Raw genomic sequence first — 14,619 nt, forward strand, 5'->3', positions numbered from 1 at the left:
TGCCTAGCACTTGCATGGCGTGAAAGTTACTTGTCAGCTTAAACCTAGAAATTGGACATGGACTGCTTCAGTATATGAGAAGTTGCAAATGGTGCTGAACATTGTGCAATCATCAGTGAACATCCCCACTTCTGACCTTACGATGGAAGGAAGGTCATTGATGAAGCAGCTGAAGATGGTTGGGCCTAGAACTGATTAAAAAGGGGGGAATAGAATGTAAATGAACAAAAAGCATAAAAACGTACTGTAAAAGCTTTTATAAGATACGTAAAAAATAAATGTTTGGTTAAGACAAGTGTGGGTGCATTACAGGCAGAGTCAGGAGGGTTTATAATGGGGAATCGAGAAGTGGCAGAGAAGCTAAATTATGTCTTTGTGTCTGAGGAAGTTACAAGAAATCTCCCAGAATTAGAGATGCAAGGGACTAAGGAGAATGAGGAATTGAAGGAAGTTAGTATTAGTAAGAAGGTTGTATTAGAGAAATTAATGGAACTGAAGGTTGATAAGCCCCTGGGACCTGATGACCTACATCCCAGAGTGTTGAAAGAGGTAGCTATGGAGATAATGGATGCATTCCCATATTCTATAGATCTGGAATGGCTCCTATAGATTGGATGATAGTGAATGTTACGCAACTATTTAAGAAGAGAGGGAGAGAGAAAACCAGGAACGACAGACCTGTTAGCCTTACATCCGTCATTGGGAATATAATAGAATCTATTATAAAGAATGTGATAAATGGACACGGACAATTGTGAGAAAGGATGTTTTTTTTTCAAACATTTTGGGGGAAGATTATGTTATTTTGTAAAGAAGGCTGGGTGTGTGTGTAAGTAGCAGTGGGGTTGCTATATTTTTTATTGACCCAAAAGCAAAGACAAGATGAAAGATCTTACATTTGAAAGGGTTGGAATTCCAAAGGGGTGTGAGAACAATAGGACTGCGATGAAAGGGAAAAAAGGTATATTAGAGTTACTCGCTAGCACATCGAGTGGCTGAAACTAAAAGCATAAATTAATTTAAGGGGAAACTAGCAGAGGTAGAAAGAACTATAAGGATGTGTTGATCAGATGAAATGAAATAAGGTGGGAGGAGGCTTGTGTGGAACTTAAACACCGGCACGGACCTGTTGGGCTGAATAGGCTGCTTCTGAATAGTATCTGCACTGGCTCTGGCTGTCACTTAAAACATTTAAAACACAGAAACATGCAATTCTGCCCAACTGATCCATGCTCGTCTTTATGCTCCACACAAGCTTCCTTTCACCCTAAAAGCAGATCCCTCAACTTTTTCAAGCTTCCCCTTAAATGCATCTGTGCTGTCCCTCACAACGACTTCATGTGGTAGCAAATTCCACAATCTAACAACTCTCTGGGGAAAAAGTTTCTCCTGAATTCCCTTTTGGATTTATTAATCACTATCTTTCATATCCATGACTCCAAGATCTGTGCTTCCTCCACAAGTCAACTGTTGGAATCATGAAAAGTCAGTCTTAGCTGTTTCATAGCAGTACCCTGTGGGTGCTAACCTCAATAATCATCATCCAGTAAGTAGTGTAGGAAACCTTTAATACGTGAAATGTTGTGGGAAGGTTATAGACGTCTTTTTACAACAACATGAACAACTGTTTTTCATGACGAAAATAGGCCAACCTAAAGTGGTAAATTATAAATTAATGTGAAAGGTCAGCTAGATCAATGAATTGTTAAATCTCTGCTGTGCCCTCGGGGAAATGACAAAGCAGAGATTATGTTCCACCCACAAAAAGGACGGGAAAGCTATCAGAAGCATCATAGGCTGCTCCCACACACTACCCTCATAGCTGATTCACAGAAGTTTAGGCAAGGATCTGGGAGCAGGACTCAGCTGCTTGTGGTATGTGGTGTGGGGAGACTGGGAAACAGCAGCAATGTATATTTTTTTAAATGGTCACTGTCTTCATTTTATTGAAAAGAATTGAAGATTTCTAACAGCTCCAGCAGTAAATGCTGTTTTTAAGTGAGTTCGAGATGCCTTAGAACGACTTGCTTTTTTCTAGTTATAGGTGAGCTTCATAATCGGTCACAGGAAGCTTATTACCGGTGATGATGTAGACAGATTGGGTCCTTTGCTTTAAAGTCTTGAATCAACAAAAGTTCCAGTCAGCTGTTTTATGCTCTGCAAAGAGCACAAACCTTCACACCTTCTTCTGGAATTGAAATCTTTAGTTATTTGTCCAGCTATGAATAACAAAGCATGCACAAGTTACAAATTTATCTTTCTGCAGTTAAACAGCATTAGCCACAATGACGAAAAAGCAACATCCCCAAGTTATTCATTGGAGGAAATTCTGGAACGAGCCTATGAAAAGTTTGATGTGGAGCTCAGAAGTGTACAGCTTTTGTTCAGCAAGCCAGGTACAGTTTTTATCTTGTTGTATTTCAATGAATTTCTCCTTACTTTGGTATTCCCACTACAGTGGTGAGAGAGAGTGGATTCTGAAAAGACGTTTCCCCTTGTGAGAGGGACGAGAACGAGGGACACAGTTTAAAAATAAGGGGTCTTGTATTTAAGATGGTGATGAGGAGAAATTTTTTTCTGAGGTTCATAAGTATGTGGAATTACCTCCCCCAGAGAATGGTGGAGGCAAGGTCATTAAATATTTTTAAGGCAGAGGTAGGTAGACTCTTGTCCAACAAGGGAATCGAAGGATATCATGGGTGGGCAGGATATCACAGTCACAGAAGGAGGCCATTTGGCCAATTGAGTTTGCTCTGGCTCTCTGAAAGAGCATTCTACCTAGTCCCATTTCCCTGCCTTATCCCTGGAAACTGGCACATTCTTTTCAGATAGCCATCCAATTCTCTTTTCAATACCTTGATTGAACCTGCCTTCACCAGCATCTCGGGAAGTTTATCCCAGACTCCAAACTACCCTCTGGGTGAAAAGAGTTTTCCTTACAACACTTTTACTCCTTTTGACAATTATTTTGAATCTGTGCCCTCTAGTTCTTGATGCTCTCTTGAGTGGGAACAGTTTCTCACTATTTACTCTGTCCATACCCCTCAGGACCTTGAATATCTCTATCAAGTCTCCTCTTAGCCTTCTTTTCTCCCAGGAAAACAGACCCAACCTCTCCAATCTATCCTCATAGCTACAGTTCTTTATCCTGGGAATCATTCTTGTGAATCTCCTCTGTACTCTGCCTAATGCCTTCACATCCTTCCTCAAGTATGGTGCCCAGAACTGGACGCAGTACTCCAGATGAGGCCTAACTAGTGTCCTGCACAAGTTCAACATGACCTCCTTGCTCTTGAATTCAATGCCCCTGTTAATAAAGCCTAAGATACTATATGCTTAATTAACTGTTCTGCCAACATGCCCTGCTATCCTCAATGACCTATGTACATAAACACTGAAGTCCCTCTGTTCCTGCACCTCCTTTCAGGTTTCTTCCTTTGCTTTATACTCTCTCCATATTCCTCCTGCCAAAATCAATCACCTCTCACTTCTCTGCATTGAATTTCACCTGCCACTTGCCTGCCTAATCCACCATGTCTATGTGCTTTTGAAGTTCAAGACTATCCTCACCACAGTTGGCAATGTTTCCAATCTTCACATCATCTGCAAATTTTGAAATCATGCCCTGCACACCACAGTCTAGGTCATTAATATATATCAGGAAGAGCAAGGGTCCCAACATCGAAATCTGGGGAACTCCACTACAAACCTTCCTCCAATCTGAAAAACAACCATTTATCACTACTCTCTGTTTCCTGTCACTCAGCCAATTTCTTATCCAAGTGCCTATTTTCCTTTTTATTCCATGAGCTGGAATTTTGATCACAAGCCTGCTGTGTGGCCCTGTGTCGAATGCCTTTTGAAAATCTATATACACCACATCAACAGCACTGCCCTTGTCAGCATTCTCTGTTACCTCTTTTAAAAACTCCAAGTTAGTCAAACATGATTTTCCCTTAATAAATCCATGCTGGCTTTCCTTAATTAGCCTGCACTTGTCCCGGTGACTATTGATTTTGTCCCGAACTAGAGTTTCCAGAAGTTTCCCCATCACTGAAGTCAAACTGACTGGTCTATAATTGCTGGCTTTATCCTTGCACTCCTTTTTGAACAAGAGTGCAACATTCGCAATTCTCCAGTTCTCTGGCACCTCCCCTGTGTCTAAGGAAGGCTGGAAGATTATCACCAGTGTCTCTGCAATTTCCACTCTCACTTCCTTCAGCACCCTTGCACGCATCTCATCCAGTCCTGGTACCTTATCAATTTTCAGTAAAGATAGCCTTTCTAACACATCCTCCTTCTCTATCGTACTAGTTACCCCTCTCATCTCAGCCTGGGTAGCACCTCCTCCTTTTGTAAAGACAGATTCAAAATACTTGTTTAATACCCCTCCTAGTTCTCCTGTCTCCATGTGCAAGTCTTTTTTTTTATTTCTAATAGGTTCTACTCTTTCTTTTACCTCCCTTTTATTATTTATATGCTTAGAGAAGACCTTGGGATTCCCTTTGTTAGCTTCTAGTCTCTTTTCATGCCCCCTCCTTGCTTTTCTTCTTTGTTTTTTCACTATCCCTCTAGATCTTCTGTATTCAGCCTGATTCCTCATTGTATTTTCTACCTGATATATGCTGTATGCGCACTTCTTCCTTTTCATCTTCACCTCTATCTCTCTTGTTAGCCAGGATGCTCTGGATTTATTTGTCCTTCCTTTCCTCTTCAGGGGAATGTACCTCGACATTGCCTGCAATATGTTTTCTTTGAAGGTGGCCCATTGTCCAGCCACTATCTTTTCTGCCAAAATTTCATTCCAACTCACACGACTCAGATGCATTTTCATCCCATTGAAATTGGCTTTCCCCCGATTAATTATTCCTGTTGTAGGTTGTTCCTTGTCCTTTTACCAGGTCAACCTAAATCTTACGATACAATGGTCACTGTCCTCTAAATGCTCTCCCACTGATATTTGACCCATTTGGGCCAACTCATTCACCAGAACCAGGACCTACAGTGCCTGACCTCTCAATAGACCGGAATCATACCGCTGCAGAAAATTATCTTGAACACATTCCAGGAACTCTCGCCCCTCTTGACCTTTTGCACTATTCCTATCCCAGTCTATATTTGGAGAATTGAAGCCCCCATTATAATTACTCTATAATTTTTGCACCCCTCTATAATTTCTTTCTTTGCATCCTTTCCATTAGTTGGTGGTCTATAAACTACACCAATCAATGTTATTGCACCTTTTTCATCCCTTACCTCTAGCCAGAGAGGTTCTGCCCTTGACCCCACCGGAACATCCTGTCTCTCTCCAGGACTGTCATGTCATCTTTAATCAGTGCTGCCACTCTCTCCCCTTCCACTGCACACCCCCCAACTTTCTTCCTTTCCTGTCCCTCCTAAACACATTGTACCCAGGAACATTTACCGTTCAGTCATGCCCTTTTTTTTGAGCCAGATCACTATTATAGTAATAATATCATAATTCCATTTGTCAACCTGTAGTTCACCAATCTCATTAACCCCACACTCTGTGTATTCACAAACATGCACCTAAACCCTGATTTAGACTGTTACTCCGACCCTATCTAATGGCTCACTATTTATTGCCTAGTCTAATTCTATCAAACTTTCCAAGTATTCTATTTACCTTGTTACTAGTCTCTGATATATCCTCTATATCAGTTAATACTTCTTTACTTCCCACTGCCAGTTTCTCTCCTCTCCGCTCTGAATTTCCCCTCAGGTTCCCATCTCCCTGCTAATCTCGTTTAAACCCTCCCAACAGCACTAGCAAATCTCCCTGTGAGGACACCAGCCCCAGTCCTGCAAAAGTGTGACCCGCCCTCATTGTATAGGCCCCACCTGCTCCCGAACCAGTCCCAATGTCTCAGAAATCTAAAGCCCTCCCTGCTGCTCCATCTATCCAGCCACATGCTGAACTGTTCAATTTTCCTATTCTTATGTTCACTAACACATGGCACTGGGAGTAATCCTGAGATTGCTGCTCTTGAGATCCTTCCTTTTAATTTCCTTCCTAATTCCCTAAAACCTGCTTTCAGGACCTCATCTCTTTTCCTACCTTTGTCATTGGTCCCAGTGTAGATCACGACCTCTGGCTGTTCACCCTCCCCCCAAAAGAATGTTCTGCAGCTGCTCTGTGTCATCTTTGACCCTGGCATCAGGGAGGTAGCATGCCATCCTGGAGTCATGTCCAAGTCCAGAAAAACATCTGTTCTGCTCTTGCACTCTTCCTCCCCCACTCCTGTGCAGCTGAGTCACCCCTGATGCCATGAATTTGGCTCTTGCTACGGTCCTCTGAGGAACCATCTCACTCTCCAGTATCCAAAATGGACAAGTGGCTAGAGAGCGCAAGAGCCTCGGATTCCTGCACTCCCTGCCTGTTCTTCTTCAATACTCTGGTGGTCACTCCTCTCTCTGCCTGTGTACTTCTTAGCTGCAGTTTGAACACCTCTCTAAAAGTGCTATCCAGGTAATCCTCAGCCTTGCGGATGCACCACAGTCAGTGCAGCTGTCACTCAAGTTCTGCAATCCAGAATTCAAGGTTCTGCTGCTGGTGACACTTCCGGCAGATGTAATCATCGAGGGCACTTTGTGCCTGTACAACTCCTCACCTCCCGCAGAATACACAACTCATATGGTTGAGCTGCATTGACATATCTTTAAATTTATATAAAGTGTTTACTACAGTATGGTATAACATAATAACCCACCTGTCACTCACCAATCATCTCTTTGCTGAGTCTGGAAATGCCTATACTTATCAACCAGCCAACTTACGGGACTCCTGTGACATCACTTTTAAATTTCATCTGTAAACTCCTGGCTCTCTCTCCACTGCTTTATGGGCTCTCCTAACTCCTGCTGGATAGTGACATCGAGGCCACAATCAGGTCAACCATAATCTTATTGAATGGCGGAGCAGGCTCAAGGGGCCAAATGACCTACTTCCTTCACCTAATTGGTATGTTTGTAAGTAGCTGAGAGTGCTCGATATTAAGTTTTACATAGCTATGGGACTATGCTTCCATCAGGCACTTGGGAGATGCTGCCAACTGTGGCGCAGTGTGTAGTAGTCTTGTCTCTAGGCAAGAATGTTGTGTGTTCCAAATCCCATAACCGAGACCAGAGCACGTAATCTAGGCTGACACTGTGCAGTACTAAAGGACAGGCTGTGTTGTTGGAGATCTTTCAGATGAAACGCTGAATCAAGGCACTCTCAAGTGAACAGAAAAGATCCCATGGCACTATTTCGAAGAAGAGCAGGGTAGCTCTTTGGTCTTGTAGCCAATATTTATTGCACAACCATAATCACTGATGGTCATTATCTCATCGCTGTTTGTGGGACCCTTACTGGGTGAAAATTGGCTGATGTGTTTCCTATGTTACAGCATTGACTACACAAAAGTACTTCATTGGCTGTGAAGTGATTTGAGACATGGTAAGGTTGTGAAAGAAACTGGGCGGAAAGGGGTGGCTTGGATTCCAAATCCCTTCAAAGTATCTATCCTGAAAGTGTTAACCCTGGAAAGCTGGCATATATTAAGTATGGACCACGAATGTAGAAATAACTTATTAATACTAAATGCCAGGAAGAAGATTACTACTACTTTAATTCACATTACCTGCTGAACAATTGAACTGCTGTTTTCTAGTGCATTGAAGAGAAAGTTTTTGTAGTGTTACAGGTTGGATGCCATGGGATTTCAATCACCTGTAAAATATTTTTGAAATATTGATACCACAACATTAAGAATGTTACCTACACAATGCCACAATACCATTCAGAATGTGAACCATACTTAGCCCCTACCTCAGATGTTATATTCTTGATTTCGCCATTGGCGTAGTCTCTAGGAGATTCCAACTGTATACCATTTCAACTGTGGTAAAGTTGAAAAATCTCCTCATGATATTAACTGATATCAAAAACTTGCTATAAATGTGACCATGGCTTTACAGTTGCTGGAAGCAATGGTGACAGTTGGTGATGTAAGTCTGTCTATCAAATATCTTCCTATAGCCTCTTAAAAAAAAAATTGCCTTATGGTGACTACAGTAGCTTGAGCTAATCTTCAAGCAAGGGGACAGTGGTGAGTACTGTCACTGAACCAGTAATCAAGATGCCAAGGCTAATGCCCTGGGGACATGTGTTCAAATCTTACCATGGTAGCTGGTGGAATTTAAATTCAATTAATAATATTTAATTAATTGAAAGCAAGCCATCAGTGACTCTGCCATGGATCTAGCATAGATTGTTGTGAAAATCTATCTGGATTCACAGCGCATTCCTGACCCACAACCACCACCACCTAGAAGGACAAGGGCAGCAGACACATGGGAACACCACCACCTGGACGTTCCCCTCCAAGCTACTCACCATCCTGACTTGGAAATATATCGCCGTTCCTTCGCTGTCACTGGGTCAAAATCCTGGAACTCCCTCCCTAACAGCACTGTGGGTGTACCTACACCACATGGACTGCAGCGGCACAAGAAGGCAACTCACCACCACCTTCTCAAGGGCAATTAGGAATGAGCATTAAATGCTGGCTTAGCCAGTGAAGCCCACATCCCATGAATGAATAAAAAAAAAAATTAAAACCTTGAGGCAAGGAAGTCTGGCCTACAGCAATCTTGTTGACTCTTAACTGTCTTCTGAAATGGTCAAGCATGCGACTCAGTTGTGCCAACTTACTACAGAAAAGCTAAAAGGGAATAAAACTGGCAGACTGCTTGGTATTGAATTAGGAACTGGAAATGACAATAGACTCAACCCTGTTGACCCTTGAGTCTTCCTGAAGATTTGTGACGATATTGGGAGAGCTGTCCCAAAGACATAACAAGCAATAGTCTGAATCATGCCTTCCAGCCAATATCCTAGACGTCACCATCAAGATCCCAACTATGTCTTATCCAGTGGCAGGATAGACCCAGCAGTGGCACAGTGGTTTACAGTTGCAAGGAAGTTGCCCTGAGAGTCCTCAACATTGATTCCGGATTCCATGAAGTCTCATGGCCTCAGGTCAAAACAGGCACGAGAACCTCCTGCTGATTACCACCCATCACTCTTCCTCAACTGATGAAGCACTGAGGTGGCAAGAGCACTGAGTGTATTCTGAGTGGGAGACTTCAATGCCCATTACCAAGAATGGTTCAGGGGCACCACTACTGACCAAGCCTGCTGAGTCCTCAAGGATATTTTTGCGAGACTGGGCCTCCGGCAGGTGGTGAGGAAACCAACAAGAAGGAAAAACCTACTTGATCTGGTCCTCACCAATCTACCTGCAGGAATGCTAGTAAGTATGTCTGGAAGGAAGAGGAAACATAGGCTAGATAAGAAAAAAGTGAGTTTAGCAAGGCTAAATGGAATGTATTTTAATGCAAGGAACCTGAGGAATAAGACAGACGAGCTGAGGGCACAGATAAGCACTTGGGAGTATGATATTATAGCTATGACCAAGACTCCCCTAAAAGAAGGGCAGGATTGGCAGCTCAACATTCCTGGTTATAGGGTATTCAGACGAGATAGAGAGGGGGATAGAAGAGGAGGGTTGGGGGGGGGTCGCAATATTGATCAAAGAATCAATTATAGCAGTGAGGATGTGTGATACCTTGGAAGCATCATCAAATCAGGCCATATGGGTAGAGGTAAAAAAACACACAAAGGGCAAACACGCTGTTGGATGTGTACTATAGGCCCCCAAACAGGGAGAGATGAAGGATCAAATATGTAATCAAATTTCAGAGAAGTGTAAGAATAATAAGGCAGCAATAATGGGGGATTTTAACTACCAAATATTAACTGGGGTAGTTTTAGCTAAGGTAAGGAGGGAGCAAAATCCTGGAGTTGCATCCAGGAGAATGTTTTCAGCCAGTACATAGAAAGCCCAACAAGAGAGGGGGCATTTCTGGACCTAATATTTGGAAATGAGCCTGGGCAGGTGGAATGCATATCAGTAGGGGAGCATTTTGGAGATAGTGACCATAACTCAGTTAGATTTGGGATAGTTATGGAAAAGAATAAGGTTGGGCCTGGAATAAAAGTTCCAAACTGGGGAAAGGCTAATTTTACAGAGATACAATTTGGTCCAAGTGGACTGGGAGCAGCTTTTTACCAGTAAAACTGTCAGAGCAGTGGGAGGCATTCAAGGAGGAAATAGTGGGAGTACAGGGCAAATATGTTCCTGTAAAGATAAAGAGGGGGACTAAGCCTGGAGAACCCTGGATGTCATGAGACATAAAGATTAGGATTAAGAGAAAAAGAGAAGCTTATGGCAGATACTGAGGGCTCAGTACGGCAGAGTCCCTAGAGGAGTATAAAAAATGGATGGGGGAACTTAAAAAGAGAATTAGGCAAGCTAAGAGAGTGCATGAGAGAGCATTGGTGGATAGAATAAAGGAAAACCCAAAGGGTTTTTTTAAAAATATATAAAAAGCAAGAGAATAACTAGGGAAAGAATAGGGCCAATTAGGGACCATAGAGGTAATCTATGTGTGGACTCGGAAGATGTGGGTACAGTCCTCAATGCATACTTTGCGTCGGTCTTCATAATGGAAAAGAACAACGCAGACATAGACATCAGGGTGGGGGACTATGGAATATTAGAGGAAATTAACATAGGAGGTATCAGCAGATTTAGCGGCCTTAAAATGGATAAACTCACAGGCCTGGATGAGATGTATCCCAGGCTGTTGAGTGAGGCAAGGGAAGAGATACCAGGAGCCCTGGCAGTAATTTTCAAATCCTCTCTGGCCACAGGTGAGGTGTCGGAGAACTGCTAATGTCCCCTTATTGAAAAAGGGAGGAAGGGATAGGCCAGGAAATTACAGGCCAGTCATTCTGACATCGGTGGTGGGGAAGTTACTAGAAAGAATTCTGAGGGATAGAATCTGTCTGCACTTGGAGAGACACAGATTAATAAGAAATAATTAATTAATGATAAATTAATTAATGATTAATAATTAAGTAATAATCGGACACGATGGGCCGAATGGCTGCCTTCTACACCGTAATAATTCTGTGATAGTCAGCATGGATTTGTTAAGGGGTGGTTGTGTTTGCCAAATTTGATCGTATTTTTTAAGGAGGTGACCAGGAGTGTTGATGAGGGTAATGCATTTGATGTTGTCTACATGGTCTTTATCAAGACTTTGATAAGGTCCCTCATGGCAGACTGGTCAAAAAAGTAAGAGCCCATGGGATCCAAGGCAAAATGGCACGTTGGATCCAAAATTGGCTGAGAGGCAGGAAGCAGAGGGTGATGGTAGAGGGATGTTTCTGTGACTGGGAGTCTGTTTTCAGTGGTTCTCTGCAGGGCTTGGTGCTGGGGCCCTTGCTGTTTGTCGTGGACATAAATGATTTAGACTTAAATGTAAGGGGTATGATCAAGAAGTTCGTGGATGACACGAAAATTAGTTGGGTGGTAAATAATGAGGAGGATAGCCATAAACTTCAGGAGGATATCAATGGACTGGTCAGGTGGGCAGAGCTGTGGCAAATGCAGTTCAACCTGGAAAAGTGTGAGGTAATGCACTCTGGGAGGGCTAACAAGGCAAGTGATTATACTATGAATAGTAGGACTCTGGGAAGTACTAAAGATTAGAGGGACCTTGGTGTGTATATCCTGAAGATAGCAGGGGAGGTAGATGAGGTAGTTAAGAAGGCATATGGGATGCTTGCCTTTATTAGCCGAGGCATAGAATACAAGAGCAGGGAGGTTACGCTGGAACTGTATAAAATGCTGGTTTGGCCACAACTGGAGCTCTGCGTGCCGCCTGGGCACCACGTTATAGGAAGAATGTGTTTGCACTGGAGAAGGTGCAGAGGAGATTTATCAGGATGCTGCCTGGGCTGGAGGGTCTGAGCTATGAGGAAAGATTGGATAGGCTGGGGTTGTTTTCCTTGGAGCAGCGAAGGTTGAGAGGGGACCTGATAGAGGTGTATAAGGTTGAAATAAGATGGATAGGAAGGCCCTTTTTCCATTAGTAGAGGGGTCAATAACCAGGGGGGCATAGATTTAAGGTAAGAGGTAGATGGCTAAGAGGGGAGTTGAGAAATTTTTTCACCCTGATGGTGAGAGTCTGGAACTCACTGCCTGAAAGGGTGATTGAATCAGAAACTCTCGTAACATTTAAGAAATATTTAGATATTCACTTGCGTTGGCATAGCCTCCAGAGCTATGGGTCAAGTGCTGGAAAATGGGATTAGTGTTGTCAGATCTTTATTGACTGGTGTGGACACATTGGGCTGAGTGGCCTCCTGTGCTGTAAATGTCTTGAGTCTGAATGACCACCGCGCAGTCCTCGTGAAGACTCAGTCCTGTCTTCAGACTAAGCAGTAGCCACCATCGTATTGTTTTGACACTACCACAGTGCTAAATGGGATAGTTTCAGAACAGACCTGGCAACTCAAAACTGAGCATCTAATAGGTACTGTGGGCCATCAGCAGCAGAACTGTATTCAATTACAACCTGTAATCTCATGACCTGGCATATCTCTCACTCTGGGAATTCCTCTAGCGAAAGGATCAACCCTGGTTCAGTGAGAGTGGGCAAGCCAGGAACAGCACCTAAAAATGAGGTGTCAACCTGGTGAAGCTACAAGATAAGACTACTTGCATGCCAAAATGCAGATACAGCATATGATAAACAAAGCTAAGCAATCCCATAACCAATGGATCAGATCAAAATTCTGCAATCCTGCCACATCCAGTTGTAAATATTCATCGACAGTTAAGCAACCAACAAGAGGAGGAAGCTTCACCAGCAGTACAGGAGCCCAGCACACCTGTGCAAAAGACAAGTCTGGAGCATTTGCCAGAAGTGCCGAGTGGATGATCCATCTCGGCCTCCTCCTGAGCTCCCCAGCATCACAGATGCCTGTCTTCAGCTAATCCAATTCACTCCACATGATATGAAGAAATGGCTGAAGGAACTAGATACTGCATGGTCTATGGGCCCTGACAACATCTAGCAATAGTACTGAAGATTTGTGCTCTAGATCTAGCCATGGCCCCTGGCCAAACTGTTCCAGTACAGCTACAACATTGGCATGTACCTAACGATGTGAAAAATTGCCCAGGTATGTCTTGTCCACAAAAAGCAGGACAAATCCCATCCGGCCAATTACCGCCTCATGAGCCTCATTCGATCATCAGCAAAGTAACGTACGGTGTTGTTGACAGTGCTATCAAGGGGCACTTAAACAGCAGTAACCTGCTCACTGACACCCAGTTTGGGTTCAGCCAGGGTTCCTCAGCTCCTGATCTCATTACAGCCTTGGTCCAAACATGGACAAAAGAGCTGAACTCCCAAGGTAAGGTGAGAGTGACTGCCCTTGACATCAAGGTAGCATTTGACCAAGTGCGGCATCAAGGAGCCCTAGCAAAACTGGAGTCAATGGAAATCAGTGGAAACCTCGTCGCTGGTTGGAGTCATACCTAGCTCAAAGGAAGATGGTTGTGGTTGTTGGAGGTCAATCATCTGCCCCAGGACATCACTGCAGGTCAGTCCTCTGTCCCAGCCATCTTCAGCTGCTTTATCAGTGACCTCCATCATAAGGTCAGAAGAAGGGATGTTCACTGATGGTTGCACAATGTTCAGCACTCTTTGCGGCTCCTCACATACTGAAGCAGTCTATGTCCGTTTGCAGTAAGACCTGGACAACATTCAGGGCTTGGGCTGATAAGTGGCAAGTGACAGTTACGCCACACAAGTGCCAGGCAATGACATCTCCAACAAGAGAGAAACTGACCATATCTGTCCTACTATCAACATGCTAGATTTACCATTGAGCAGGAATAGAACAGGACGAGCCATATAAATACTGTGGCTACAAGAGCAGGTCAGAGGCTGGGAATTCCGCAACGAGTAATTCAACCTCTGATTCCCTAATGCCTGTCCAGCATCTACAAAGGCACAAGACAGGCATGTAGCTTCAACGACACTTAAGTTGGACACTATCCAGGACAAAATGGCCACTTGATTGATACCCCATCCACCAACCTAAACATTCACATCCTCCACCACCAATGTACAATGACAGTAATGTGTACTATATACAAAATGCACTGTAGCTCCTTCGACAGCACCTTCCACCTGTTGACCTCTACCACCTAGAAACACCAGGGCAGCAGATGTATGGGAACGTCAACCCCTGCAAGTTCCCTTCCAAGCCACATATGATCCTGACTTGGAACTATATCGCCATTCCTTCACTGTCACTGGGTCAAAATCCTGGAACTCCCTCCCTAACCACTGGTTTTATATCGTTAGCAAGCTTAGATACATTACGCTTGGTCTCCTTGTCTAAACCATTAGTAAAAATTTTAAATTGTGAGATCCTAGCACTGATCCTTGCGGCACACCACTAGTTACATACAGCCTGCCAAAGCAAAAATGTCCCATTTATCCCTACTTTCCGCTTTCAATCTGTTAACCAATCCCCTATCCATGCTAATGTATTACTGCTTACTTCAGGCACTCATCTTATTTGCGTTTTGTGTGGCACCTGATTGAATGCCTTTGGAAATTCAAGTGTACTACATGTACTGATTCCTCTTATCTACCCGACTAGTTATGTCCTCAAAAACTAATACA

The 14,619-nt window shown here is 43.4% G+C and overlaps 1 protein-coding gene across 5 annotated transcripts in view; it reads left to right on the forward strand.

Moving 5' to 3' along the window:
• vps13c (vacuolar protein sorting 13 homolog C) overlaps nt 1-14,619 on the forward strand; it is a 351,237-nt gene that overhangs the window by 117,219 nt on the left and 219,399 nt on the right. For all 5 annotated transcript variants that reach the window (XM_041181313.1, XM_041181309.1, XM_041181310.1 and 2 more), the window contains one exon: nt 2,267-2,396. In XM_041181313.1, the coding sequence (XP_041037247.1) occupies nt 2,267-2,396 (130 nt within the window). The remainder of the gene's footprint in view (nt 1-2,266; nt 2,397-14,619) is intronic.

The sequence above is a fragment of the Carcharodon carcharias genome (genome assembly GCF_017639515.1).
Source record: "Carcharodon carcharias isolate sCarCar2 chromosome 32 unlocalized genomic scaffold, sCarCar2.pri SUPER_32_unloc_1, whole genome shotgun sequence".
Taxonomy (NCBI): domain Eukaryota; kingdom Metazoa; phylum Chordata; class Chondrichthyes; order Lamniformes; family Lamnidae; genus Carcharodon; species Carcharodon carcharias.